The sequence below is a fragment of the Dendrobates tinctorius genome, unplaced genomic scaffold, assembly GCF_039654945.1.
Source record: "Dendrobates tinctorius isolate UK_male_01 unplaced genomic scaffold, ASM3965494v1 ptg000140l, whole genome shotgun sequence".
In the NCBI taxonomy this organism is placed as follows: domain Eukaryota; kingdom Metazoa; phylum Chordata; class Amphibia; order Anura; family Dendrobatidae; genus Dendrobates; species Dendrobates tinctorius.
This window is the reverse complement of record NW_027361808.1, coordinates 8195227-8221731: the sequence shown is the minus strand read 5'-3', so window position 1 is coordinate 8221731 and position 26505 is coordinate 8195227. Positions and strand designations below refer to the sequence as shown.

At 45.0% G+C, this 26505-nt stretch overlaps 1 protein-coding gene across 2 annotated transcripts in view; it reads right to left on the bottom strand.

Annotated features, from left to right (window-relative positions):
- The window catches only part of MEMO1 (mediator of cell motility 1), a 233703-nt gene that overhangs the window by 84340 nt on the left and 122858 nt on the right, over positions 1–26505 (bottom strand). For both annotated transcript variants that reach the window (XM_073545114.1, XM_073545113.1), the window contains exon 6: positions 8246–8388. In XM_073545114.1, the coding sequence (XP_073401215.1) occupies positions 8246–8388 (143 nt within the window). The remainder of the gene's footprint in view (positions 1–8245; positions 8389–26505) is intronic.

Below are 26505 nucleotides of genomic sequence, written 5' to 3'. Positions count from 1 at the left end.
CTCAGTGGTTAGCTGGGGTCCTGGGTTCGAATCCGACCAAGGACAACATCTGCAAGGAGTTTGTATGTTCTCCCCGTGTTTGCGTGGGTTTCCTCCGGGTACTCCGGTTTCCTCCCTCATTCCAAAGACATACTGATAGGGAATTTAGAATGTGAGCCCCATCGGGGACAGTGATGATAATGTGTGCAAACTGTAAAGCGCTGCGGAATATGTTAGCGCTATATAAAAATAAAAATTATTATTATTATTAACTTCCGGGTTGTACAAAGGTCATAGAGCATGACGTCCTGAATAAACCTCATGTCAACTTGAAGCCCTACTGGATTCCCAAAGTGCGCTGAGAGGTGATCTCCAAGGAGGTGAAGCACACGCTGAGCCTGGGAGTCATCGAGAAATCAAAGAGTGGCTGGTCCAGTCCAATAGTCCAAATGCCAAAACTCAATGGGGAATGGTGATTTTGCAATGACTATCGGAAGCTGACCGAGGTTTCTAAGACTGATGCCTACCCAATGCCCCGAGTCAATGAATTAATTGAAAGGCTAGGGCCGGCTCGGTACATTACAACCCTTGACGTCACAAAAGGGCATTGGCAAATTCCCATGTCCCAAAGCGCCAAAGAGAAGACTACCTTTTCAACACCAGATGGATACTTCCAATACACAAGAATGTCATTTGGGTTACAAGGAGCTCCAGCAACATTCCAGAGAGCCATGGATCGCATCCTAGCTCCCCGCAACAAGTACGCATCGGCCTACCTGGACAATATTGTGATCTTAAGCCAGGATTTGGGAAGGAATCTGAGCAAGTTCCAGGTGGTCTTTGATGCTCTTCGGAAGGCGGGTTTTTTTATAAACATGTTCCGATATTGGTGTACACACTTAATTCATTGTCTATGTATGTGTGATATAATTTTATCCTTTTGTATATGGAAATAAAGACCATGTTTTATTCTTTAAACTCCCATTGTTCTCCGGTTCTTTAATGTTTTACAGTGGAGTGGTCAAGTGCACTTATAGGGTGTGTGCACACCCGGTGTCAACATTATGAAAAATCTGGTATTGGTTATACTAAGGGTTTTTTATAAACCTGAAGAAGTGTGCCATGGGAATGGAGGAAGCGAGATACTTGGGTTATGTTGTAGGAAGGGGCGAAATAAAGCCCCAAATAAAGAAAGTTGTGACGATCCAGAGCTGGCCACAACCCCTCTCAAAGAAGCAGGTGAGGGCGTTCCTGGGCATTGTGGGCTATTACCGCCGGTTTATTCCAAACTTTGCTATGGTAGCTGCCTCTCTGACAGACCTCCTTAAGGGGACAAAGTTGGCTATGGCGAAGTGGTCTCCAGAAGCTGAGACGGCCTTCCAGGAACTGAAGCTGGCCCTGTGCAAACAGATGGTGCTGATAGCACCCGATTTCTGTAAACAGTTTGTGGTCCAGACAGACGCGTCGGATGTCATGCTGGGAGCTGTCTTGTCTCAAGAGGTGAACAGGGAAGAGCACCCCATAATGTATCTCAGCCGACAGTTGTCATCCAGTGAAAAAAAAATTACTCCATAGTGGAGAAGGAATGTTTAGCCATCAAATGGGCATTGGACTCTCTAAGGTACTACCTCATGGGCAGGAAGTTCAGACTCGTGTCAGACCATGCCCCACTGACATGGCTAAGGGAGAAAAAAGAGAACAATGCAGAAGGTGACAAGCCCCATGGCTTTGGGGGAGGGTATGTAAGATGGCCGCCGGACGAGTCCTGGACGGGAAATATGTATTATCGCGGCTGTTAGCTGCGGTGATGTGAGCTCGGTAGTATGCTCCAGCACCTATTGTGCTGAGAGAGTTATTTGGCCATTCCAGGGCCGGGTTTTATGTGCGGTCATAAGAGATGGGTGGGAATGACCTCTCACTTATCTCAACCGCAGCAGCGTGGTTTGGCTAATAAAATGGAGGACAATTGCCTCATTCAGGGTCTGTGCTGGTGGACCCGCAGTACTATATGAACTGTTTATTTTTCTGTTAGTTTTGTGCTGGAAAAGGGTGTTCATTTGTTATCCTATCCAGAGCAGTTTATGCCGTTTAAAATAAACTTGCTTGAACCTTTCAGCAATACCACGTCCTGTGCCTGCCTCAACCGAAGCTGAGTGAGTCTACAATACATATACATACATACGGGTGCTCTGTGAGCATTATATATATATATATATATATATATATATATATATATATACACACACACACAGTCCTGGCAAAAATGAAGAGACCACCACATCAAAGCCCTGTCACGGGCATTCTCCACACCTGAACCCCATTGAAAACCTCTGTAATGTAATCAAGAGGATGATGGATAGTCACAAGCCATCAAACAAAGAAGAACTGCGTAAACTTTTGAGCCAGAAGCAGTGTGAAAGGACTGGTGGCAAGCATGCCAAGACGCATGAAAGCTGTTTTTAAAAAACATGGTTATTCCACAAAATGTTGATTTCTGAAATCTTTCTGTGTTAACACATTAGTATTGTTGTTTCTATGTGATTATGAACTTATTTTCTTTGCATTATTTGAGGTCTGAAAGCACTGGGGTTTTTTTTTTGTTTTTTTTGTAATTATGACCATTTCTCCTATTCAGAAAAAAAATACAAAATTTATTGCTTGGAAATTCGGAGACCTGTTGTCAGAAGTTTGTACACTAAAAGAACAATTTACATTTTACTCAAAAATATACGTATAAAGAGAAAAAGCAGACAAACTGAACATTTGAAAGTGGTCTCTTAATTTTTGCCAGAGCTGTGTGTATTCTTTGTTCAAATACATACACCTCCTGTAAATATAATACACTGCTCAAAAAAATAAAGGGAACACTAAAATACCACATCCTAGATATCTCTGAATGAAATATTCCAGTTGCAGATTTTTATTCATTGCACAGTGGAATGTGTTCGGAACAATAAAACCTAATTATCAATGTAAATGAAAATGAATATCCAATGGAGGTCTGGATTTGGAATGATACTCAAAATCAAAAGTGGAAAATCAAATTACAGGCTGATCCAACTTCAGTGGAAATGCCTCATGACAAGGAAAAGATGCTCAGTATTGTGTATGGCCTCCACATGCCTGTATGACCTCCCTACCGTACAACGCCTAGGCATGCTCCTGATGATGAGGCGGCGGATGGTCTCCTGACATATCTCCTCCCATACCTGGACTAAAGCATCCGCCAACTCATGGACAGTCTGTGGTACAACGTGATGTTGGTGGATGGAGCGAGACATGATGTCCCAGATGTGCTCAATTGGATTCAGGTCTGGGGAACGGGCGGGCCAGTCCATAGCTTCAATGCCTTCATCTTGCAGGAACTGCTGACATTCCAGCCACATGAGGTCTGGCATTGTCCTGCATTAGGAGGAACCCAGGGCCAACCACACCACCATATGGTCTTACAAGGGGTCTGAGGGTCTCATGTCGGTACCTAATGGAAGTGAGGCTACCTCTGGCGAGCACATAGAGGGATGTGTCGCCCTTCAAAGAAATGCATCATTACTGACTCACTGCCAAACCAGTCATGCTGAAGGATGTTGCAGGCAGCAGATCGCTCTCCACGGCGTCTCAATCCAGACTCTGTCACGTCTGTCACATGTGCTCAGTGTGAACCTGCTTTCATCTGTGAAGAGCACAGGGCACCAGTGGCGAATTTGCCAATCCTGGTGTTCTGTGGCAAATGCCAAGCGTCCTGCACGGTGTTGGGCTGTGAGCACAATCCCCATCTGTGGACGTCGGGCTCTCAGACCATCCTCATGGAGTCGGTTTTGAACCAGTTGTGCAGACACATGCACATTTGTGGCCTGCTGGAGGTCATTTTGCAGGGCTCTAGCAGTGCTCATCCTGTTCCTCCTTGCACAAAGAAGGAGGTAACGGTCTTGCTGCTGGGTTGTTGCCCTCCTATGGCCCCCTCCACGTATCCTGGTGTACTGGCCTGTCTCCTGGTAGCGCCTCCAGCCTCTGGACACTGTGCTGACAGACACAGCAAACTTTCTTGCCACAACTCGCATTGATGTGCCATCCTGGATGAGCTGCACTACCTGAGTCACTTGTGTGGGTTGTAGAGTCCGTCTCATGCTACCACGAGTGTGAAAGCACAACCAACATTAAAAAGTGAGCAAAACATCAGTCAGAAAGCATTGGTCCTGAGATGTTGTCTGTGGTTCCCACCTGCAGAACCACTCCTTTTTTCTTGCCATAATACAAATTCTAACAGTCTATTCAGTAGGACTATCAGCTGTGTATCCTCCAAATTTCTGCACAACACAACTGATGGTCCCAACCCCATTTGTAAGGCAAGAAATCCCACTTATTAAACCTGACAGGGCACACCTGTGAAGTGAAAACCATTTCCGGTGACTACCTCTTGCAGCTCATCAAGAGAATGCCAAGAGTGTGCAAAGCAGTAATCAAAGCAAAAGGTGGCTACTTTGAAGAACCTAGAATATAAGACATATTTTCAGTTGTTTCACACTTTTTTGTTAATTATATAATTCCACATGTGTTAATTCATAGTTTTGATGCCTTCAGAGTGAATCTACAATTTCCATAGTCATGAAAATAAAGAAAACTCCTTGAATGAGAAGGGGTGTCCAACTTAAAAAGATGACAGAGGCCTGTAATTGACATCATAGGTAGACCACAACTATGAGAGTCAAAATGAGAAAACAAATCCAGAAAATCACCTCTATATATATATATATATATATATATATATATATATATATATATATATATATATATATATATATTCGTGAGTGGTTGGTGATACACACATACATACATCCATACATATATATATCACGAAGCATCCACTGTTCAAAAGAAGCTGAGCTGTGATTGGCTGCTATGAGCAACAGTTTTCCTTGCAACCAATCAATAAGCATATCTCATTTCATCAGAGCTCTTTAAAAGTAGCTGAGCTGTGATTGGTTGCTAAGAGCAAGTTTTCCCACTTGACAACACTTCAGCAGACACTGACATGGTGGGAGAAATCTAGCATCCCCGGGAACATAAGCTCCCAGCCATTGTCTGCCTCCCTGAAAGGAGAGAGCACATGACAGAAATGAATCCCCCCCTCCCTGCCCATATTCCCATCACACATCCTCCATCCCGTAGGCACAGCTTCCCTCTTAAAGGGATCATTGGTATGGAAGTCAGAGCAAATCCATCCAGGGCTTTGGCTTTGACCCCAGACGTCTCTTAAAGGGATCCTTGGTATTGAAGTTAGGACCGTTCCACTCAGCTCTGTGGTTCTGACCCCAGAGTCTCTTAAAGGGATCATTGGTATGGAAGTTAGGGCAAATCCACTCTGCGCTTTGGTACTGACCCCAGGTCTCTCTTAAAGGGATCTCCAGTATGGAAGTTAGGGTAAATCCCTCAGCTCTCTGATTCTTACCCAAGGCTTCTATTAAAGGGATCATTGGTATGAAAGTCAGGACAAATCCACTTCTGGTTCTGACCCCAGGCCTCTCTTAAAAGGATCCCTGTATGGAAGTTAGCACCATTCCACTCAGCGCTCTGGTTCTGACTCCAGGCTGACGGGATGATGTGGGATATTAGGGGTAGTAGTCCGGTGACTCTGGCTGATGGGATGATGTGGGATATTAGGGGTAGTAGTCCGGTGGCTCTGGCTGACGGGATGATGTGGGATAATAGTGGTAGTAGTCCGGTGGCTCTGGCTGACAGGATGATGCGGGATATAAGGGGGAGTAGTCCGGCGTCTGTGATGGGATGATGTGGGATATTAGGGGTAGTAGTCCGGTGGCTCTGGCTGACGGGACGATGTGGGAAATTAGGGGTAGTAGTCCGGTAGCTCTGGCTGGCGGGATTTTGTTGGATATTAGGGGTAGTAGTCCGGTGGCTCTGACGGGATGATGTGGGATATTAGGGTTAGTAGTCCGGTGGCTCTGGCTGACGGGACAATGTTGAATATTAGGGGTAGTAGTCCGGTGGCTCTGGCTGACGGGACGATGTGGGATGTTAGGGGTAGTAGTCCAGTGGCTCTGGCTGACGGGATGATGTGGGATATTATAGTGAATGTGGCTATGCGGAGTGGGCGGGCTCTACACTCAGCTTTATATATATATATATATATATATATATATATATATATATATATATATATATAGATAGATAGATAGATAGATAGATATAATCATTATCATTTGTTATAACTAACCGTAGTTAGTTACTATGCCCGAGCAGCGCCAGGCTCTTCGGCCAGTATATATATATATATACACACAAACATTTGCTCTGTGTGTGTGTGTGTGTGTGTGTGTGTATATAAATATATACATATATATATATATATATATATATATATATATTTTGATGGAGATATGTACTCTGCACATACATGTGTGTATTTGCTGCATATACACACATGTATGTGCGCATGAGGATTTTCTCTGGGTATAAACATGTCTGGATGTACTTAGTCAATTCAATTCAATGAAGCTTTATTGGCAGGCCCAAATAAACATTAGTTTTGCCAAAGCATGTGTACAGTAGGAAGTAGGGACTGTGAGGATAATGGAGGGGACTGAAGGAACAATGGATGGGGTGCAGGGTGGGGGCTACGGAAGTCCATGGCATATCATGGTTGTCTTCCTTGCAGCCTATGGCACATGCTCACATACTGTGGTGCTATCTCCACCGCCCTCTCTTCTTCCCCCAGCAGGATAAATGTTTTCTCGTCCTCCTTCATGGAGCTGAAATCCGGGAAGAGATTGGATAGTCTCCTGAGGTGATTGTCCCTCACTGCTGAGTATTTGGTGCAATGTATCAGGAAGTGGGTCTCATCCCCCAGGGACTCCAGGTCAGTGTAGGCACAGTCTGTCTTCCCTGGGCTTGTAGCTCTGTCTGTGCCAGCCGACCTCGATGGACAGACTGTGGGCACTGAGTCTATACTGGCTCATGATCTTGTGGTCTCTGGGGTCCAAGAGTTTCTCCAGATATGGAGCCAGTCTGTAGTCTCTATGTAGACTCTGGGACATGGTCAGTTTCTGAGAACTGCTGATCTCGTTCTTCCAGTCATTGAGGTTCCTCTCCTGCCCTTCGTCTACTATCTGTAGTCTATATACATATGTTTGTGTGCACGCATGCAGAATGAACGTTGCTAGGAATGACAAGGATGATCAGAATGTGGTGAAAGGAATCCAGCTCAAATGAAATAAAATCTTCAACTTTATGATCAATACATTGTCCAAACATTTCTCATGATGAACTGGATTCCTCCTACTACGTGTGTATCATACAGTTTGTCAAATATAGTTTGTGTGCTTTATCCACATTTATAAAAGACCAGCATCGCAGAAAAGCATTCAGAGGCGTAAACATGTCAGCAATTACCCAATCAACGAGCAAAATGCAGCTCATTCATCGGGTGTTTGGATTGTTTATGGCAAAACAAAAGTAATTGTTCTCGACAGCACATTGTCCATTGTAAAATAGGAGATGTGCTGCTGATAGCTCCATACTATATGGGGACAGAATGATTTATCAGAGATCATTCTGTCCCAATCAGTCTATGTCAGCTTGAGTAAGAGGTTAATAAACAAGCCCCGAACAACTTCAATATAGTTGATTATGCTCCAACAGTTCATGGAAATCAGCTCTTGAAAAAGAAACCTAATGTTTCTGTGTGATGTATCATTTGGGGTCCCATTTTTAACCTTTGCACACAGCCCACTTTGTCTAAAACAGACCTTGAAGGTGGCTGTACACCTAGAACAGAAGTTGGCCTCAAATTATTTCTCGGCACTTTTGGCTTGGCTTAGAATCTATATTTTTTCAGTAGGAAGAAGGGAATAAGTAATGCTGACCATACAAAAGACAGCTTTTGGCTAAACCAAATTGTTCCCATCATCATCATAACTAGACATTATTTGCCAACTGTGCGTGTAATTTTTACTTTACAAGAGTAAGGGATTCAATTGCTGCTATATCCTCTTGGGCAGTGGCTTATCTCCCACAGAGACATAGTATATGGTACGTGGTGGTAAAATGTCAATATGCCAAAGGTGTCCTTACCCAGACATCGGCCCTAATGGCAGACTTGTAAAACTCCAATCACATAATTGGTCAATCTGCAGGCTTAACCAACATTTAGCTAATGTGTATAGCCACCTATAGCGGTTTTGAATAATTATTATTAAATTTTTCTTGTCATTTTAGTTAAAATAACAAAAAATAAAATTTTTATCTTACTTACCCCAATGACAAAAATCTGATGAAATTACAAAGAGATTAGTAGGATCTGCTAAATATTTGCTAAATAGTTTCCCAAATTCTTGTTCTTTTGATTCACTAAGGGCTCCAACCAACACAGGAACAATGGTAAACTCATCTTTATGGCTGAAGAAGAAATAAAGAAGGATTGAAAGTGAAAACAAAATCAACATTGGACGTATACGGACTATAAGAAAGACTATAAGGTGTTAAAAATAAAGAATAAATATTGCACATTAAAGTTTCAGCAATAAGTCCCAAATTCTGTTTTGAATAATTTTTAAAAAATCTTAAACCTTTAAACCCTTCACCCCCCAAGCCTGTTTTCACCTTCATGACCAAGCCAATTTTTGCAATTCTGACGTGTCCCTTTATTTGGTAATAACTCTGGAACGCTTCAATGTATCCCACTGATTCTGAAACGGTTTTCTCGTGACATGTTGTACTTCATGATAGTGACAAAATTTGTTCGACGAGTCTAAAATTTATTTGTGAAAATATCGGAAATTGGCAAAAATTTTGCAGTTTTCAAACTTTTTTATGCCTTTAATCCAGTTATGTCACACAATAGTTAATAACTAACATTTCCCACATGCTGACCAGCGATTTCTCATTTTTAAAACAAAATAATTTTTTTTCCTTTAGGGACCGCATCACTTTTGAAGTGACTTTGAGGGGCTTATGTGACAGAAAATACAAAAACTTGACCCCACTCTAAAAACTGCATCCCTAAAAACTCCCTTCAAGAAGTTTATTTTTATTCTTTCAGGTGCTTCACAGGAACTGAAGCAATGTGGAAGGGAAAAATGAATATTTAACTTTTTTTCACAAAAATTTTAAATTTAGACCCTAATTTTTCTTTATTTTCACAAGGGTAACAGGAGTATATGGACCCCTAATTGTATTGTGCAATTTCTCGTGAGCATGCAGATATCCCATGTGTGGTGGGAAACTACTGTTTGGGCACATGGCAAAGCTCGGAAGGGAAGAAGTGCCATTTGACTTTCTGAATGCAAAATTTGTTGGAATCATTAGCAGACGATATGTCGCGTTCAGAGAACCCCTGATATGCCTAAATAGTGGAAACCCTAAAGTTTGTCACCATTTTGGAAACTGGACCCCTCAAGGAATGTATCTAGATGTGTGGTAAGCACCTTGAATCCCTAGGTGCTTCACAGAAGTTTATAAAGTTGAAATGCGAAAATAAATCTAATTTTCCCACAAAAATGTTCTTTTAGCTCAAAATTTTTTTTATTTCCACAAGGGTAACAGCAGAAACTGTACCATTCAGTTTGTTGTACATATTTTTCTGAGTACAGAGATACCCCATATGTGCTTGAACACTACTTTTGAGGCACAGTGAAAAGCTCAGATGGGAAGAGACGCCATATTGGAGTTCATATTTTGCTGGAATGATTTGAGGGTACCATGTAACATTGGAAGACCCCAATGTGCCACAACAGCAGAAACCCCCACAAGTGACCCCATATTACAAACTACACCTGTCAATGAATTAATCTAGGGGTGCAGGGAGCATGTTGACACCACACGTACCTCACAGAAATTTATACCATTAGGCGTTGAAGATAGAATAATTAAATCTTTACAGCAAAATTGCTGCTTTAGCCCCATTTTTTTATTTTTATAAGGTCTAATAGCAAAAAATGAACCTCTCAGTTTGTTTTGCATTTTCTCCCGAGTATGTGAATAACCTGCAAGTAATCTGTAACTACTCTTGAGGCACAGTGCAAAGCTCAGAAGGAACAGAGCGCCATATTATAGTGCAGATTTTGGTGTTCTGGTTTGTGGGTACCATAACCCACTGGGAGAGCCTCTGAGGTGCCAGAACAACAGAACCCCACATAAGTGACCCCATTTTACACACTTCACCTCTCAATGACTTAATCTAAAAGTGCAGTGATCATATTGACACCACTGGTGTGTCACAGAATTTTATTCCATTAGGCAGTGAAGAAAAAATAAAAAAAAATGATGTCTTAGCCCTACATTTTACATTTTCACAAAGGAAATAGGTAAAAATGGCACCAAAATTTGTAACACAATTTCTGCTGAATGTGAAAGTACCCCATATGTGGCTGTAGAGTACTGCTTAGCTACACGGTGAGACTTGGAAGGGACGGAGCACTATTTTCCTGGAATACTTTACAGACTCCATATTCAGAGCTCCTAAGTGCTAGCAGAGTAGAATCCTATATCATAAAATCATACAGTGCCTTGCAAAAGTATTCGGCCCCCTGGAATTTTTCAACCTTTCCCAACATATCATGCTTCAAACATAAAAGGTACCAAATGTAATTTTTTGGTGAAGAATCAACAAGTGGGACACAATTGTGAAGCTGAATGAAATTTATTGGTTGTTTTAAATTTTTGTGGAAATTCAAAAACAGAAAAGTGGGGCGTGCAATGTTATTCGGCCCCTTTAACTTAATACTTTGTTGCGCCACCTTTTGCTGCGATTACAGCTGCAAGTCGCTTAAGGTATGTCTCTATCAGTTTTGTACATCGAGAGACTGAAATTCTTGCCCATTTTTCCTTGGCAAACAGCTCGAGCTCAGTGAGGTTTGATGGAGATCGTTTGTGAACAGCAGTTTTCAGCTCTTTCCACAGATTCTCGATTGAATTCAGGTCTGGACTTTGACTTGGCCATTCAACACCTGGATACGTTTATTTGTGAACCATTCCATTGTAGATTTTGCTTTATGTTTGCGATCATTGTCTTGTTGGAAAACAAATCTCCGTCTCAGTCTCAGGTCTTTTGCAGACTCCAACAGGTTTTCTTCAAGAGTGGTCCTGTATTTGGCTCCATCCATCTTCCCATCAATTTTAACCATCTTCCCTGTCCCTGCTGAAGAAAAGCAGGCCCAAAACATGATTCTGCCACCACCATGTTTGACAGTGAGGATGGTGTGTTCAGGGTGATGAGCTGTGTTGCCTTTACGTCAAACATATCGCTTGGCATTGTTGCCAAAAAGTTCGATTTTGGTTTCATCTGACCAGAGCACCTTCTTCCACATGTTTGGTGTGTCTCCCAGGTGGCTTGTTGCAAACTTTAACCAACACTTTTATGGATATCTTTGAGAAATGGCTATCTTCTTGCCACTATTCCATAAAGGCCAGATTTATGCAGTGTATGACTGATTGTTGTCCTATGGACAGACAGTCCCACCTCAGCTGTAGATCTCTGTAGTTCATCCATAGTGATCATTGGCCTCTTGGCTGCATCTCCGATCAGTCTTCTCCTTGAGATGAAAGTTTAGAGGGACGGCCGGGTCTTGGTAGATTTGCAGTGGTATGATACTCCTTCCATTTCAATATGATCGCTTGCACAGTGCTCCTTGGGATGTTTAAAGTTTTGGAAATCATTTTGTATCCAAATCCGGTTTTAAACTTCTCCACAACAGTATCACAGACCTGCCTGTTGTGTTGCTTGGTTTTCATGATGCTCTCTGTGCAACAAACAGAACCCTGAGACTATCACAGAGCAGGTGCATTTATACAGAGACTTGATTACACACAGGTGGATTATATTTATCATCATTAGTCATTTAGGACAAGATTGGATCAGTCAGAGCTCCACAATGAACTTCTGGAGTGAGTTTGCTGCACTGAAAGTAAAGGGGACGTATAATATTGCACGCCCCACTTTTCAGTTTTTGCATTTCCACAAAAATTTAAAATAACCAATAAATTTCGTTTAACTTCACAATTGTGTCCCACTTGTTGTTGATTCTTCACCAAAAATTTACATTTGGTATCTTTTTGTTTGAAGCATGATATGTGGGAAAAGGTTGAAAAGTTCCAGGGTTGTCGAATACTTTCGCAAGGCACTGTATATGTTTACCAAGTGTCAATCAAGAGAAAATAATACAATGACCTAATGTCTAAAATAACAAAATGTTATTCTAATAACATTAAAAAAAGTCAAGTAATGATATGTCACACAAATAAACACACGAGCACTGACAATATAAAATAAGATGCATTTACATAGTTACGTACCCTAGTAGCCCCTATATCGATATACTGTGATGCACCCCTACCTATCGGCGGAGGGTGGCACCCTAGGGGGACCGTTGCCCTTAGGGTGCCAACCTCCGCCGATATTAGTATGACATGTCATTACTTGACTTTTTTTTAATGTTATTTGAATAAAGTTTTGGTATTTTGGGAGTTAGATTAAGAGCAGAATCCCCCCCCTCAAGTGATGTTATTTTGGAAATTATACTCCTTTGGGAATTTATCTTCCAGTTTAGTGATTATTTTGGTATTTATGGTGTTCATTGTGTGGTAAAAATTACCTATAAACATCATTGTCCTGGTTAGTCCGATTAAAGCGATACCAAACATGAATAGATTATTTTCTATTTATAGGGAACCTGTCGCCAAAAAAAATGCTGCGAGACAGGTTAGTAACAATATTAACCAGCAGCTTAACCCCATGGGCTAAAGGGTAAATAGTGCTTTTTTTATGGTGTCAGGTTCCCTTTAAGTGATTAAATAATTTCGGAATATTGCTGTAAATGTTCTTTTTTTTTTGCGCTGCTATTTTCTGAGACCTGTAACACTGTTATTTGTCTGTTTTCTTTAGCAAAGAAATGCAATTCTAGTGGTTAGCTTACTGATCAGGTTAACTATTTACATAATTTAATAGATTGGAATTTTATGAAATGTGGCGATACCCAATGTTTGTTTTAATTTTTTACTTTTTTTTGTTAATAGGCAAAAATGGGGAGGATTTGAACTTTCATATTTGTAAAAACTTATTATTTTCATTGTGGTTAAGACCCATTGGGGGACTAGAACCTGTGGTCGTTTGATCGCTTATACTACAGTTGTGGCCAAAAGTATTGACACCCCTGCAATTCTGTCAGATAATACTCAGTTTCTTCCTGAAAATGATTGCAAACACAAATTCTTTGGTATTATTATCTTCATTTAATTTGTCTTAAATGGAAAAAACACAAAAGAGAATGAAGCAAAAAGCAAAACATTGATCATTTCACACAAAGCTCCAAAAATGGGCCAGACAAAAGTATCGGCACCCTCAGCCTCATACTTGGTTGCACAACCTTTAGCCAAAATATCTGCGACCAACCGCTTCCGGTAACCATCAATGAGTTTCTTACAATGCTCTGCTGGAATTTTAGACCATTCTTCTTTGGCAAACTGCTCCAGGTCCCTGATATTAGAAGGGTGCCTTCTCCAAACTGCCATTTTTAGATCTCTCCACAGGTGTTCTATGGGATTCAGGTCTGGACTCATTGCTGGCCACCTTAGAAGTCTCCAGTGCTTTCTCTCAAACCATTTTCTAGTGCTTTTTGAAGTGTGTTTTGGGTCATTGTCCTGCTGGAAGACCCATGACCTCTGAGAGAGACCCAGCTTTCTCACACTGGGCCCTACAATATGCTGCAAAATTTGTTGGTAGTCTTCAGACTTCATAACGCCATGAACACGATCAAGCAGTCCAGTGCCAGAGGCAGTAAAGCAACCCCAAAACATCAGGGTACCTCCGCCATGTTTGACTGTAGGGACAGTGTTCTTTTCTTTGAATGCCTCTTTTTTTCTCCTGTAAACTCTATGTTGATGCCTTTGCCCAAAAAGCTCTACTTTTGTCTCATCTGACCAGAGAACATTCTTCCAAAACGTTTTAGGCTTTTTCAGGTAAGTTTTGGCAAACTCCAGCCTGGCTTTTTTATGTCTCGGGGTAAGAAGTGGGGTCTTCCTGGGTCTCCTACCATACAGTCCCTTGTCATTCAGACGCCGATGGATAGTACGGGTTGACACTGTTGTACCCTCGGACTGCAGGGCAGCTTGAATTTGTTTGGATGTTAGTCGAGGTTCTTTATCCAACATCCGCACAATCTTGCATTGAAATCGCTTGTCAATTTTTCTTTTCTGTCCACATCTAGGGAGGTTAGCAAAAGTGCCATGGGCTTTAAACTTCTTGATGACACTGCGCACGGTAGACACAGGAACATTCAGGTCTTTGGAGATGGACTTGTAGCCTTGAGTTCTCCATTCTTCTTCTGGATGAAGAAGAATCCCGCTCCCACTGGTGACACTGACTTCCAAATGAATCCCCTTGCCAGATTCTCCCTGATACACTGAGACATGGCCTCTGGTCTCCGGGAGAGATAGGGGATAGACTCGACCCCTGGGAGGCTCAGCACCAGGCAAGAGGTCAATAGGACAGTGATAGGGGTGGTGAGGCGGAAGGGTCTCCGCCTTCTTGGAGAACACGTCTGCATACTGTCGATAGTATTTGGGGAGAGAGAAGAGATCTGCGGGGACTTCAGTGGAGGCAACCTGAACGCACTCTCTCTGACATCCACCCTCACAGGATTTACGCAACCCGAGAATTCTCCCTGAGGATCACTCTATATGGGGAGAGTGATGACGCAACCAGGGGACCCCTAGGAGGACCTGGTCGATACCCTCGGGCATGACAAGAAGAGATAGTGTCTCCTGATGGGAAGGAGACAGTGAGAGTATCAGCGGGGTGGTCTGGTGGGTGATCTGAGAGGGTAGTGTCGCTCCATTCACAACTCTGATGGTGACTGGCTGAGGAAGTAAAACCAGAGTAATTGCGTGCCGTTGGGCGAAGGCAGACGACATGAAATTGCCCTCCGCCCCGGAGTCCTCGCAAACCTCCACTGCCAGAGTGGAAGAGCCAAACTCAAGCGTCCCCTCAAAGGACAGCTTGGAGGAAAACATTGCAGCATCTAGTAGGCTTCCTCCAACAGCCACTAGACGTGAGCGTTTTCCTGGCTGCTGTGGGCACCTGTTGGCAGGGCGACCAGACTGCTGGCACGTGACAGACCACGGGCTGCTCTTGTGGACCGGGACCTGGATCCCACGTGAGAATCCCCCATGGCCTCTTGGAGCTCGGACACTTGATCGGGAGGTTCCGGAGGTTTAGCAAAACTGGGTGCCAACCTAAACCTCTGCCTACACTGGGACAGCTCCAAACTTCGCTCTGAAAAACGAAGGTCTATGTGGGTGGAGATGGTGATAAGCTCCTCCAGTGTGGCGGGAATATCCCTGGTGGCCAGGGCGTCCTTTACGTGCTCAGCCAGACCTCTCCAGAACACCGGAACGAGGGTCTTATTTGACCAATCCAGTTCTGAAGCCAGCGTCCGGAACTGGATGGCATAATGGCTGACCAGGGACGAGTCCTGCAATAATGCCAGCAGCTGGAGCGCAGTGTCATGGGTGACCCGCGGTCCCAGAAATACCTGCTTCAGAGTGCCCAAGAACTGAGAGGCACTTTGCACCACATGATCACCACGCTCCCACAGCAGTGTGGCCCACTCCAGAGCTCTGCCCAAAAAGAGGGAAATAACAAATCCCATTTTAGCCCGCTCAGAGGGGAATCGTGCAGCCAGCAGCTCCAGCTGTATGGTACACTGGCTCACGAAACCCCTACAAGAAGCGGTATCGCCCGAGATCTTCTCGGGCAATGGGAGGCGGGACAAAGTTGGGGCAGGGATGGCAGTGGACACACGGGAGACAGCCTCCGTGGCCGCCTGAACAGCGACGGCGGAACATCCACAGCTGAGGCTCAGCACTAGAGAGCCATCAACCTGCCCTCCAGCTGCTGGATGTACCGCTGCAGTCGCTGTTCGTCCGTCATTACTAGCCAGACCCTGGCGCTACTATAATGTTACAGGCTGGCGGAATGCACCAAATAATAAAGGTATAAGGTGGGTTCGCAGCCCGGGGTCCACTGTGCAGAGATGGTAACTGCTGCTCAGTAATGGCGGACGTTATATGGCAGTACAATAGAGGAACACACGGGGTTAACGCCACCTAGTATGTACAGAAGCGAGCTCTGTTACCTCACAGAGCCGCCCGACCGCCAAACACAAATGCCGCAGCCTGTTTATACTATCAGAGCTCAGCAATGTGAGCACTGGTGTATAGACACAGAACCCTACCAGAGACACTGGATTAGAGTCCCTCTAGTCACACTAGTGCTCGGTACCGCATCTGTGGTGCCAGGAAGACACAAATTAATAAATAAAGCGCACTACATGCGAACTGCACCACTCTGGCGGACGCCACTAACCACCTGGACAAGGAAGGAAAGCCCTAGACTTGAACACGGCGTCGCACTGGCAAATGCAGCCGCTAAATGCGGTACTGAAAGTGCCCAGAGGTGGATGGCACCATATGGCGCTGAGTGAGGTGCCGAGACGTGGAAGCACTGTCGCGCAGACCAAGCCACTAGTAGGTGCTAACTCTAACTCTATAGCCCTATAACATACGTATCCAAGGGAGGGGAGGAATAATGCGTCAGTCACCAGTTTCATGCATCCATCATCTCTCACACAAAATACAATAAGTCTATACTAGCACATGACTGAGCAGCCATGCGACTCTTTTATAGCGGCGTTGTTCCAGTGGACCAATCCAAGCAGGAACGGGACCTGCGTATGTGACCTCCGACCTCCAATGAGAGGTCGTACCACGGGCATGCTCAGTAAGCAAGACAGGACTTAGTCCCAGAAAACGTCTGCTTGCTGCTGACTCAAGCATGGTGTTATAGCAGAGCCTGGAGGAGCAACCAGACGCCTAGCATCAGCCTGGGCAAGAAACCGGGACCAAAGTCTCTGCTGAGCAGGAATCTCTGCAGCCGCAGAGATATGGGAGACTGCAGAGGACATCGGTCCCTGTGATCGCACTATGTGGAACCAATGGTAAACTGTGTGTGCATTCCATTTAAATGCCTCTGTCAGAAGAAGACAGTGGCATTTAAAAGGTTTCTGTACACTTTGCTCATGGTAGATGGCAGCGCCAAATATAGAAACAGGTACTATATGAGACATATACTGGTATATACCCATGTGATACACATAGGACTGGACATTTAACTTGACAATGACAAGTGGGAGTGTCTACGTCCAGAAGCTGAACACGTGTTCCTGTCCGTATGGCCTACAAACACAGAAGCTAACGTGCTCGATCCTGTATAAGCAGCTGAGGCGTGCTACTACAGCCTACTGTAACACTCATGGACTAATATCTAATGAGCTAACTATGGACAAATTGACAATTTATTTGCAATTACTTCACATATTTTATATTTTGCTGCGATGATTCTTTTAGGTGGACAATACAATAAATCCCTACATGTTTTACATGAACGATCTCAACATTTTCTTTGGAGTATCATATCTGGTCCTGAATATATATACAAAATAAGTAAGTATGACATATTTAACATAAATCGTAGAAAAAAAATGTACAAATTAGTAACCTTCTAACCCCATTCTCAACAAAGTGAGGTTCTATTTTTGTGCTCTCATTTTTTATCTCCTTCTTATCTGCAGACATACTCCTCAACCTCAGACCTCTCGTACTAAAATACAATACAAGACGATCACTCTCCTTCACCCACCTGCTTTCCCTTTCTCTGCTTCTTCTCACTGCTGGTGACATATCCCCCAATCCTGGCCCCCTTTGCCTCATACAACCCACTAATCCTCACCCCTATCTTTCTCACACTAAGAGAAACTACCGCAATCCCTCACACTTAAAGGGAATCTGTCACCCTCTTTTTCCCCTATTAGCTGCCGGCATAGACATCGGGGGGCTTATCTACAGCAATCTGTAATGCTGTACATAAGCCTCCGATGTAACCTGAAAGAGAAGAAAAACACGTTATATTATACTCACGGAGGTGGGCAGTCCGGTCCGATGGGTGTTGCGGTCCGGTCCGGAGCCTCCCTTCTTCATGCGATGACGTCCTCTTCTCCCGTCCTGAAATGGCTCCGGCGCAGGCGCACTGCTCTGCCCTGTTGAGGGCAGAGCAGAATTCTGCAGTGCGCAGGTGCCAGACCTCCCCCGACACCTGCGCACTGCAGGACTCTGCTCTGCCCTCAACAGGGCAGAGCAGTGCGCCTGCGCCGGAGCCATTACAGGACGGGAGAAGAGGACGTCATCGCATGAAGGGAGGCGCCGGACGGGACGGCGACACCCATCGGACCGGACCGCCCACCTCCGTGAGTATAATATAACGTGTTTTTCTTCTCTTTCAGGTTACATCGGAGGCTTATCTACAGCATTACAGAATGCTGTAGATAAGCCCCCGATGTCTATGCCGGCAGGTGAAAGGCCAAAAAAAAAAAGGGCGACAGATTCCCTTTAAAACCCGTGCCACTGACCCCCTCCCGCACCCTCTTTCTGGAGCACTTTGGATTGCTCGCTCCATCTGCAAAAAGCTCCACATGATCCACGACCTCTTTACCTCCCGCAACCTTTCCTTCCTGGCCCTCACTGTGACCTGGCTGACACCCCCTGACACGGCTGCACTGAGTTATGGTGGCCTCCACTTTACCCACACTCCTCGCAATGGCAACAGACATGGTGGAGGAGTGGGTTTCCTCCTTTCTAAAAACTGCTCTTTCAATGCTATCCAAGCCCCACCCTCCCTTATGCTCCCTTCTTTCGAGGTTCACTCTGTCCATATTTACTCTCCCTCTAATCTCCAAATGGCTGTCATATACCGACCACCAGGCTCAGCCACTGCCTTCATTGACCAATTCTCCACTTGGCTCCTCCACTTTCTCTCTGCTGACATCCCCACCATCATCATGGGGGACTTCAACATCCCCATTGACACCCACCAGCCAGCAGCCTCCAAACTTCTATCGCTTACCTCATCCTTTGGACTTACTCAGTGGTCCTCCACAGCCACCCACACACATGGACATACATTAGACCTCATCTTCACCCGCCTCTTTTCCCTATCTAATCTCACAACCTCTCCCTTCCCCCTATCTGACCACCATCTTCTCACCTTCTCATCCTTGTCTTTCTCACCTGCCCCCCATGTCCAGCCACTAGCACATCCTCGCAGAAACCTCGCACACCTAGACATTCTCAGATTCTCTTCTACCTCTGTCCTCCGCATATCTTCATTCCACAACACGGACAGTGCCACCGCTTTCTATAACGCCACCCTCACATCAGCCATAGACTCAGTCGCTCCTCTCATGCATGGCAAAGTGCGACAAACCAATAGGCAACCCTGGCACAACAACCTCACCAAAAAAACTTCGACAAGCATCCAGGGTCGCGGAGTGGCGCTGGAAGAAAACACGCCTGCCAGACGACTTCACTGCTTTCAAACAAGCTACACTTGCCTTAAATCAGCCCTCACCTCTGCTAAACAGACCTACACTCACTGGCCACTTTATTAGGTACACCATGCTAGTAACGGGTTGGACCCCCTTTTGCCTTCAGAACTGCCTCAATTCTTCGTGGCAGAGATTCAACAAGGTGCTGGAAGCATTCCTCAGAGATTTTGGACCATATTGACATGATGGCATCACACAGTTGGCGCAGATTTGTCGGCTGCACATCCCTGATGCGAATCTCCCGTTCCACCACATCCCAAAGATGCTCTATTGGATTGAGATCTGGTGACTGAGGAGGCCATTTGAGTACAGTGAACTCATTGTCATGTTCAAGAAACCAATCTGAGATGAATCGAGCTTTATGACATGGCGCATTATCCTGCTGAAAGTAGCCATCAGATGCCTGTTCTTAGCTGAGAGGAGTGGTACCCAGTGTGGTCTTCTGCTGCTGTAGCCCATCTGCCTCAAAGTTCGACGCACTGTGCGTTCAGAGATGCTCTTCTGCCTACCTTGGTTGTAACGGGTGGCAATTTGAGTCACTGTTGCCTTTCTATCAGCTCGAACCAGTATGCCCATTCTCCTCTGACCTCTGGCATCAACAAGGCATTTCCGGCCACAGAACTGCCGCTCACTGGATTTTTTTTCTTTTTCGGACCATTCTCTGTAAACCCTAGAGATGGTTGTGCGTGAAAATCCCAGTAGATCAGCAGTTTCTGAAATACTCAGACCAGCCCTTCTGGCACCAACAATCATGCCACGTTCAAAGGCACTCAAATCACCTTTCTTCCCCATACTGATGCTCGGTTTGAACTGCAGGAGATTGTCTTGACCATGTCTACATGCCTAAATGCACTGAGTTGCCGCCATGTGATTGGCTGATTAGAAATTAAGTCTTAACACACAGTTGGACAGGTGTACCTAATAAAGTGGCCAGTGAGTGTATTTTACAAACCTTGTATCTTCACTATCCCACAACCCAAAACAACTGTTCAGCACATTCAACTCTCTCCTCTGCCCACCACTGCCACCAACTCCCCTCATCTCTGCTGAGGACTTTGCCACCTACTTCAAAAACAAGATTGACCAAACAAGGCAAACCTTTACAGTTCCACCACCCCAACCACTCCACATACCAGACCTCTGCCCTTCCCTAATAACCTCCCTCTCCAATATCACTGAAGGAGAGCTTACTCATCTCCTTTCCAAATCATGCCTCACCACCTGGGCGCTTGACTCCATCCCTTCCCACCTGCTCCCCAACCTCACTAACATGATCATTCCAGCCCTAACCCATCTCTTCAACCTATGCCTAACTTCAGGTACCTTCCCCTCTACCTTCGAACATGCCACCATAACACCCATCCTCAAAAAATCAAACCTTGACCCAGCTGCTATGCCCAGCTACCGCCCCATATCACTGCTCCCGTTTGCTTCCAAACTCCTTGAACAGCATGTCCATGCTCAGCTTTCCTCCCACCTCTCATCTAACTCCCTCCTTGACATCCTGCAATCTGGCATCCACCCCCACCACTCCACTGAAACTGCCCTGACCAAAATCACTAATGACTTACTCACAGCCAAAGCTAACAGACAGTTCTCTATCCTCCTCCTTCTTGACCTGTCCTCTGCATTTGACACAGTTGACCACTGCCTACTGCTACAGATTCTTTCTTCCCTTGGCATCAAAGACCTTGCCCTGTCCTGGATTTCCTCATACCTTTCTGACCGCACATTCAGCGTTTCCCACTCCCACACTACCTCCTCATCCCGCCCCCTCTCTGTTGGAGTCCCCCAAGGCTCTGTCCTGGGGCCCCTACTTTTTTCCCTCTATATTCTTGGCCTAGGACAACTCAAAGTCCCATGGCTTCCAGTACCACCTGTATGCAGATGACACTCAGATCTACCTCTCTGGGCCCAGATGTCACCTCTCTGCTGTCCAGAATCCCGGAGTGTCTATCAGCCATATCCTCCTTTTTCACCTCTCGCTTCCTAAAACTCAACGTAGACAAAACTGAACTAATTATCTTTCCTCCATCTCACGTATCTTCCCTACCCAATCTATCTATTATGGTAAATGGCATCACGCTCTCTCCCGCACCTGAAATCCGCTGCCTCAGAGTAACTCTCGACTCTGCCCTGTCCTTCAAACCGCACATCCAATCTCTTGCCACCTCCTGTCGCCTCCAACTCAAAAATATTTCCAGAATCCATCCCTTCCTCAGTCCTCAATCTACTAAAACTCTTGTACATGCCCTCATCATCTCCCGCCTTGACTACTGCAACACTCTCCTCTGTGGCCTCCCTGCTAACGCTCTTGCACCACTCCAGTCTGTCCTCAATTCTGCTGCCCGACTCATCCACCTCTCTCCTCGCTACTCCCGTCTCTCCCCTCTAAAAATCCCTCCATTGGCTCCCAATTCCCCAAAGAATCCAGTTCAAACTACTAACACTGACCTGCAAAGCCATCCACAACCTTTCCCCTCCCTATATCTCTGAACTAATCTCCCAATATCTTCCCTCACGTACTCTTCGATCCTCCCAAGACCTCCTACTCTCCACACTTATTCGTTCCTCACACAACTGCCTCCAAGATTTCTCCCGAATATCCCCTATTCCCTGGAATGCCATGCCTCAACACGTCCGATTATCTACCACCCTCGGATCCTTCAAACGGAACCTGAAAACCCATCTTTTCAGGAAAGCTTACAGCCTGCAATGACCATTCTGCCGCCTCACCACCGCCTGAGCTGCCGCCTCATCACCACCAGAGCTACTGCACTCCTGACCTTCTGTCTCTTCCCCACTATCCCATAGAATTCTAAGTCCGCAAGGACAGGGTCCTCTCCCCTCTGTACCAGTCCGTCATTGTAAATTTGTTGTGGAAATTTGTTTACTGTTAACGATATCTATAACTTTGTATGTAACCCCCCCTTCTCATGTACAGCACCAAGGAATTAATGGCGCTATATAAATAAATAATAATAATAATAAGAGCCATTACTTTTTATTTTTACCTCAACAAGGCAGTTTGAGAGTAGTTTTTTTGTGGTACGAGTTGTAGATTTGAGTGACACTACTCATTTTAAACAAACAATGTTTAGGAGAATGGGGAAAAATTCAATATGTGGTGAAACCGTGAAAAAAAAAAAAAAACACACAGCGTTCATCTTGTGGTAAAAATTACTTTGCAGCAAGATTGTACAGGCAAGTATGATTAATGCAGTATTAAACTTTACAGAAGGACCATAGGGTTTTTTTATGCAAGTAATGAAAGAAAGTCAGAGATTTGGTAGGCATTGCCATTTTCCGAGACACATAACATTTTAATTTTTTACGGCGGTGGAGATGAGTGAGGGCTTTTTTTTTTATTTTGGCGTGAGAAAGTGACGTTTTTGTTGATATCATTTTGAGAAAGAAACAATGTTTTCATCGCTTCTTATTGCATTTTTGGCCATGTTGCAGTAACAAAAAAACCTCCACAATTCTGATAAGCAGGTATGTATATTAGGAAGCAAGTTAACTCTTTTACAGCTCTGTTCACAGTTGTATTTTGTAACTTCATTTCTATGTTCCATTCTCTGGTATCCATTATTTTATTAGACAAAAAGCAAAGTGGAAACCAGATGGACGCGATTACAGTCAATGGTGTCTTTCTAATGCAGATTGCATCATTTATATAATGGAACCGTTTCTCTGAAATATCACTGGAAAAAAATAATTACAAAATGTAAGTGAACATCTATAATTTAAACAGAGAGCTTGCTTCCTCCGTCAATTCCATGTATTGTGAATCGAGTGGGAGAACACAGCTCGACTCCCACTTCATTCAAAATTATCACTGCAATTTTATGGCCAAGAAGCAACTGGGAAAGGAGGACGAGTGGAGTTCCCAGCAATCATAGACAACATTTATTTGCATAAGATAGCAAGATAGGCCATCAAAGTCACGGAAAATTATCGCTCAACCCTTTAAAGATCAGACAATCTAATATATAAAGCTCAAGTGTGTGTATGTATGTATGTATGTATGTATGTCCGGGATTGGCATCCGCACCGTCGCAGCTACAGCCACAAAATTTGGCACAGTCACATGTCTGGACCCTGAGAGTGTCCTAGGCTATGTTGTGAGGCGAAATTTTAATCCCGCACGTTCCAATTCACCAATTTTGCCCCATCTACATAATGGGGAAAAAGTATGTGTGTATCAAGCCCCGCCGCTCATTATGATGTCATAATGGTTGACTAAGGGATGGAGGATGTGTGATGGGTATATGGGCACTGAACTATGGGATGGAGGATATGTATGACGGGTATATGGGCACGGGACTATGGGATGGAGGATGTGTGATGGGTATATGGGCACTGGACTATGGGATGGAGGATATGTATGACAGGTATATGGGCACGGGAACTATGGGATGGCGGATATGTATGATGGGTATATGGGCACTCGACTATGGGATGGTGAATATGTATGATGGGTATATGGGCATGGGACTATGGGATGAAGGATGTGTGATGGGTATATGGGCACGGGACTATGGGATGGAGGATGTGTGATGGGTATATGGGCACTCGACTTTGGGATGGAGGATATGTATGATGGGTATATGGGCACGGGACTATGGGATGGAGGATAATTATAATTTGCTATAACTAACCACAGTTAGTTACTATGCCCGGGCAGCGCCGGGCTCTTCAGCTAGTATTTATATATATTTAGATATTTAACACTAGAAAAAGGCCCGATGCTACTGCGGTGAAATTAACATCTGTGTATGCTTAGTGGTGTTGATAGAAGCAGCGGACATGTCTCGCACCGTTTGCACTTTCCAACAATCTGTTTTACATCATTCCTCTGTATTTTTGGATTGTATGTGTTGGGTCATTTGATGTCTTTTACCCCTTGTGCACTATTTCTTCCTAGTTGTGTGCTGTATTTTGGTATCTGGTGTAGTGTTTCTTGAGCGGTGTTCGCTTGTAGTTGGAGTAGTGTGACGGGTTGTGTTTCAGCTTGTGGCTGCAAAGAGTATGGTTCAGTATTGTGTAACAGTGGCATTGATGTGGCTAATGCAGATAGTTGCCGAGAGCGCATACATCTTGAAGTGCTAGAATCTGTGGTGTGGTGTTCAGATTGTGATGCGTCACCTTGTGGTTGTAGTAGAAATGTGAAAACAGAATGTGAATTGTGGCATTTTTGTTGGCAAATAGCCAATCTAATAGCTTTGGGGTCCCGTTTCACATAGCGACGCACCAGCAATCCCGACAACAATACGACCTGGTAAGGATCGCTGGTGCATCGCTAAATGATCGCTAGTAAGATGTCAAACAGGCAGATCTCTTCAGCGATGCAACAACGATCCAGCGATCCATATAACGACCTCACATGCTGGCCAGCGGGATGCCGACGATGAAAAAATGGCCCAGGACATTCGAGCACGATCAGCGATATCCAGCGGGGGGCCGGTCGCTGCTATGTGAGATGGGGCCTTTAGAGCGAGGTGACTCCTGAGCGAGTCATCTACGTTTATATGCATTGTCTTTGTCCAGACTATGGCGTTTTTGTTGAGGAGACTCATTAGCACGACGTTGCTGTTGACGTAGTGCCTGAGCCTTTTTTTTCGTGTCGATTCTTGTAATTTTTATGAGGAGCCATGTTGGCACTGCTGCGGGCATGTGAGCCTGTTTGGGGAACTGAGAAAGCTTTGTTCTGTGTAAAAACCTGCACTTCAGTAAGTGGCACTGCTGTTAGATTCCTTCATCAATGAATGCTAGTTGGACATGTGGTAGTTATGTAGATTTTTTTTTAAAAAAACGGTGTATGTGGGGCTGGCGGAATTTACGGCTGCCTGAGGTAACCCCCACAAAGGCGCAGTGGCTATTTTTAAAAAACCGGTGTGTATGTGGGGCTGTCAGAATTTACTGCTGCCTGAGGTAATCCCCACGCAGGCGCAGTGGATATTTCTTGCGGCCACAAACTGTGAGCAGGCGCAGTGGCTGTTCCTTGAGGTCACGACGGAATTTAATGCAGCCTGAGGTAATCCCCACTCAGGCGCAGTGGCTGTTTCTTGCGGCCTCAAACTGCAAGCAGGTGCAGTGGCTGTTCCTTGCGGCCACGACGGAATTTACAGCTGCCTGAGGTAATCCCCACGCAGACGCAGTGGCTGTTCTTTGTGGCCATGAACTGTTCTCAGGTGCAGTGGCTGTTCCTTGCGGCGACGAATTGCAAGTGACATACACATCACCGCTATTCCCGCGCAGGCGCAGTAACAGCCGCGTCAATACTACGTATGCGCGAGAATAGCGGTGACGTGTATGTCACTTGTGCAAGCACAGTTCGCACGAACTGCGCCTGCGCAAGTGACACTGACGTCACTACTATTCTCGCGCATGCGTAGTAACGACGCGGCTGTTACTGCGCCTGCGCGGGAATAGCGGTGACGTGTATGTCACTTGTGCAGGCACAGTTCATGGTCCTTCAGGAAAATTAATTGCCCACTCTTGTACTATAGTATTCTAGTATATAGTATAAACAATTGGATGATTGCAGAATCCAGTTCCCTGAGACGACTGAAGTTATCTACATACATAATCACCAGTTGGCCGCTGTCACAAAATCCCATAAGGCACCTCGGCAGTCTCACTTAAGTTTTGAGTCATTGTCGATCTGTGTTGTGAAGTGCCGTCCAGTCAACCTTGCTGTATTTGGTTGAATCTGAGCACTAAGTATGGCCTTGTGTATTTCAGAATTTATCTGGCAGCTTTTGTGTTCAGTCACATCAGTGGAGTGGTTACCAGGGAAGAGGGGAGTGAGGCGGGGGTGGGCAGAGGGTGCGGTTGCTCCAAGTCCTGCACGCTGAGGGCCTACCTGGAGCTATGCTACTTTCAACTGTATCGCAGTGCGCAGAGCGCCAATACAGTTAAACACTGCGACAGAGCCAAGAGACGCAATCTCCCTGCACTACTGACAGTGAACGCTGGCCACATGGCCACTGTGCGGCCTATGAACCGAGGGGCGTTGGTACCAGGCCCCCTGCCTGAAAACGTTACTACAAGGCGCCTGCTGTGCTGATATGTGCAG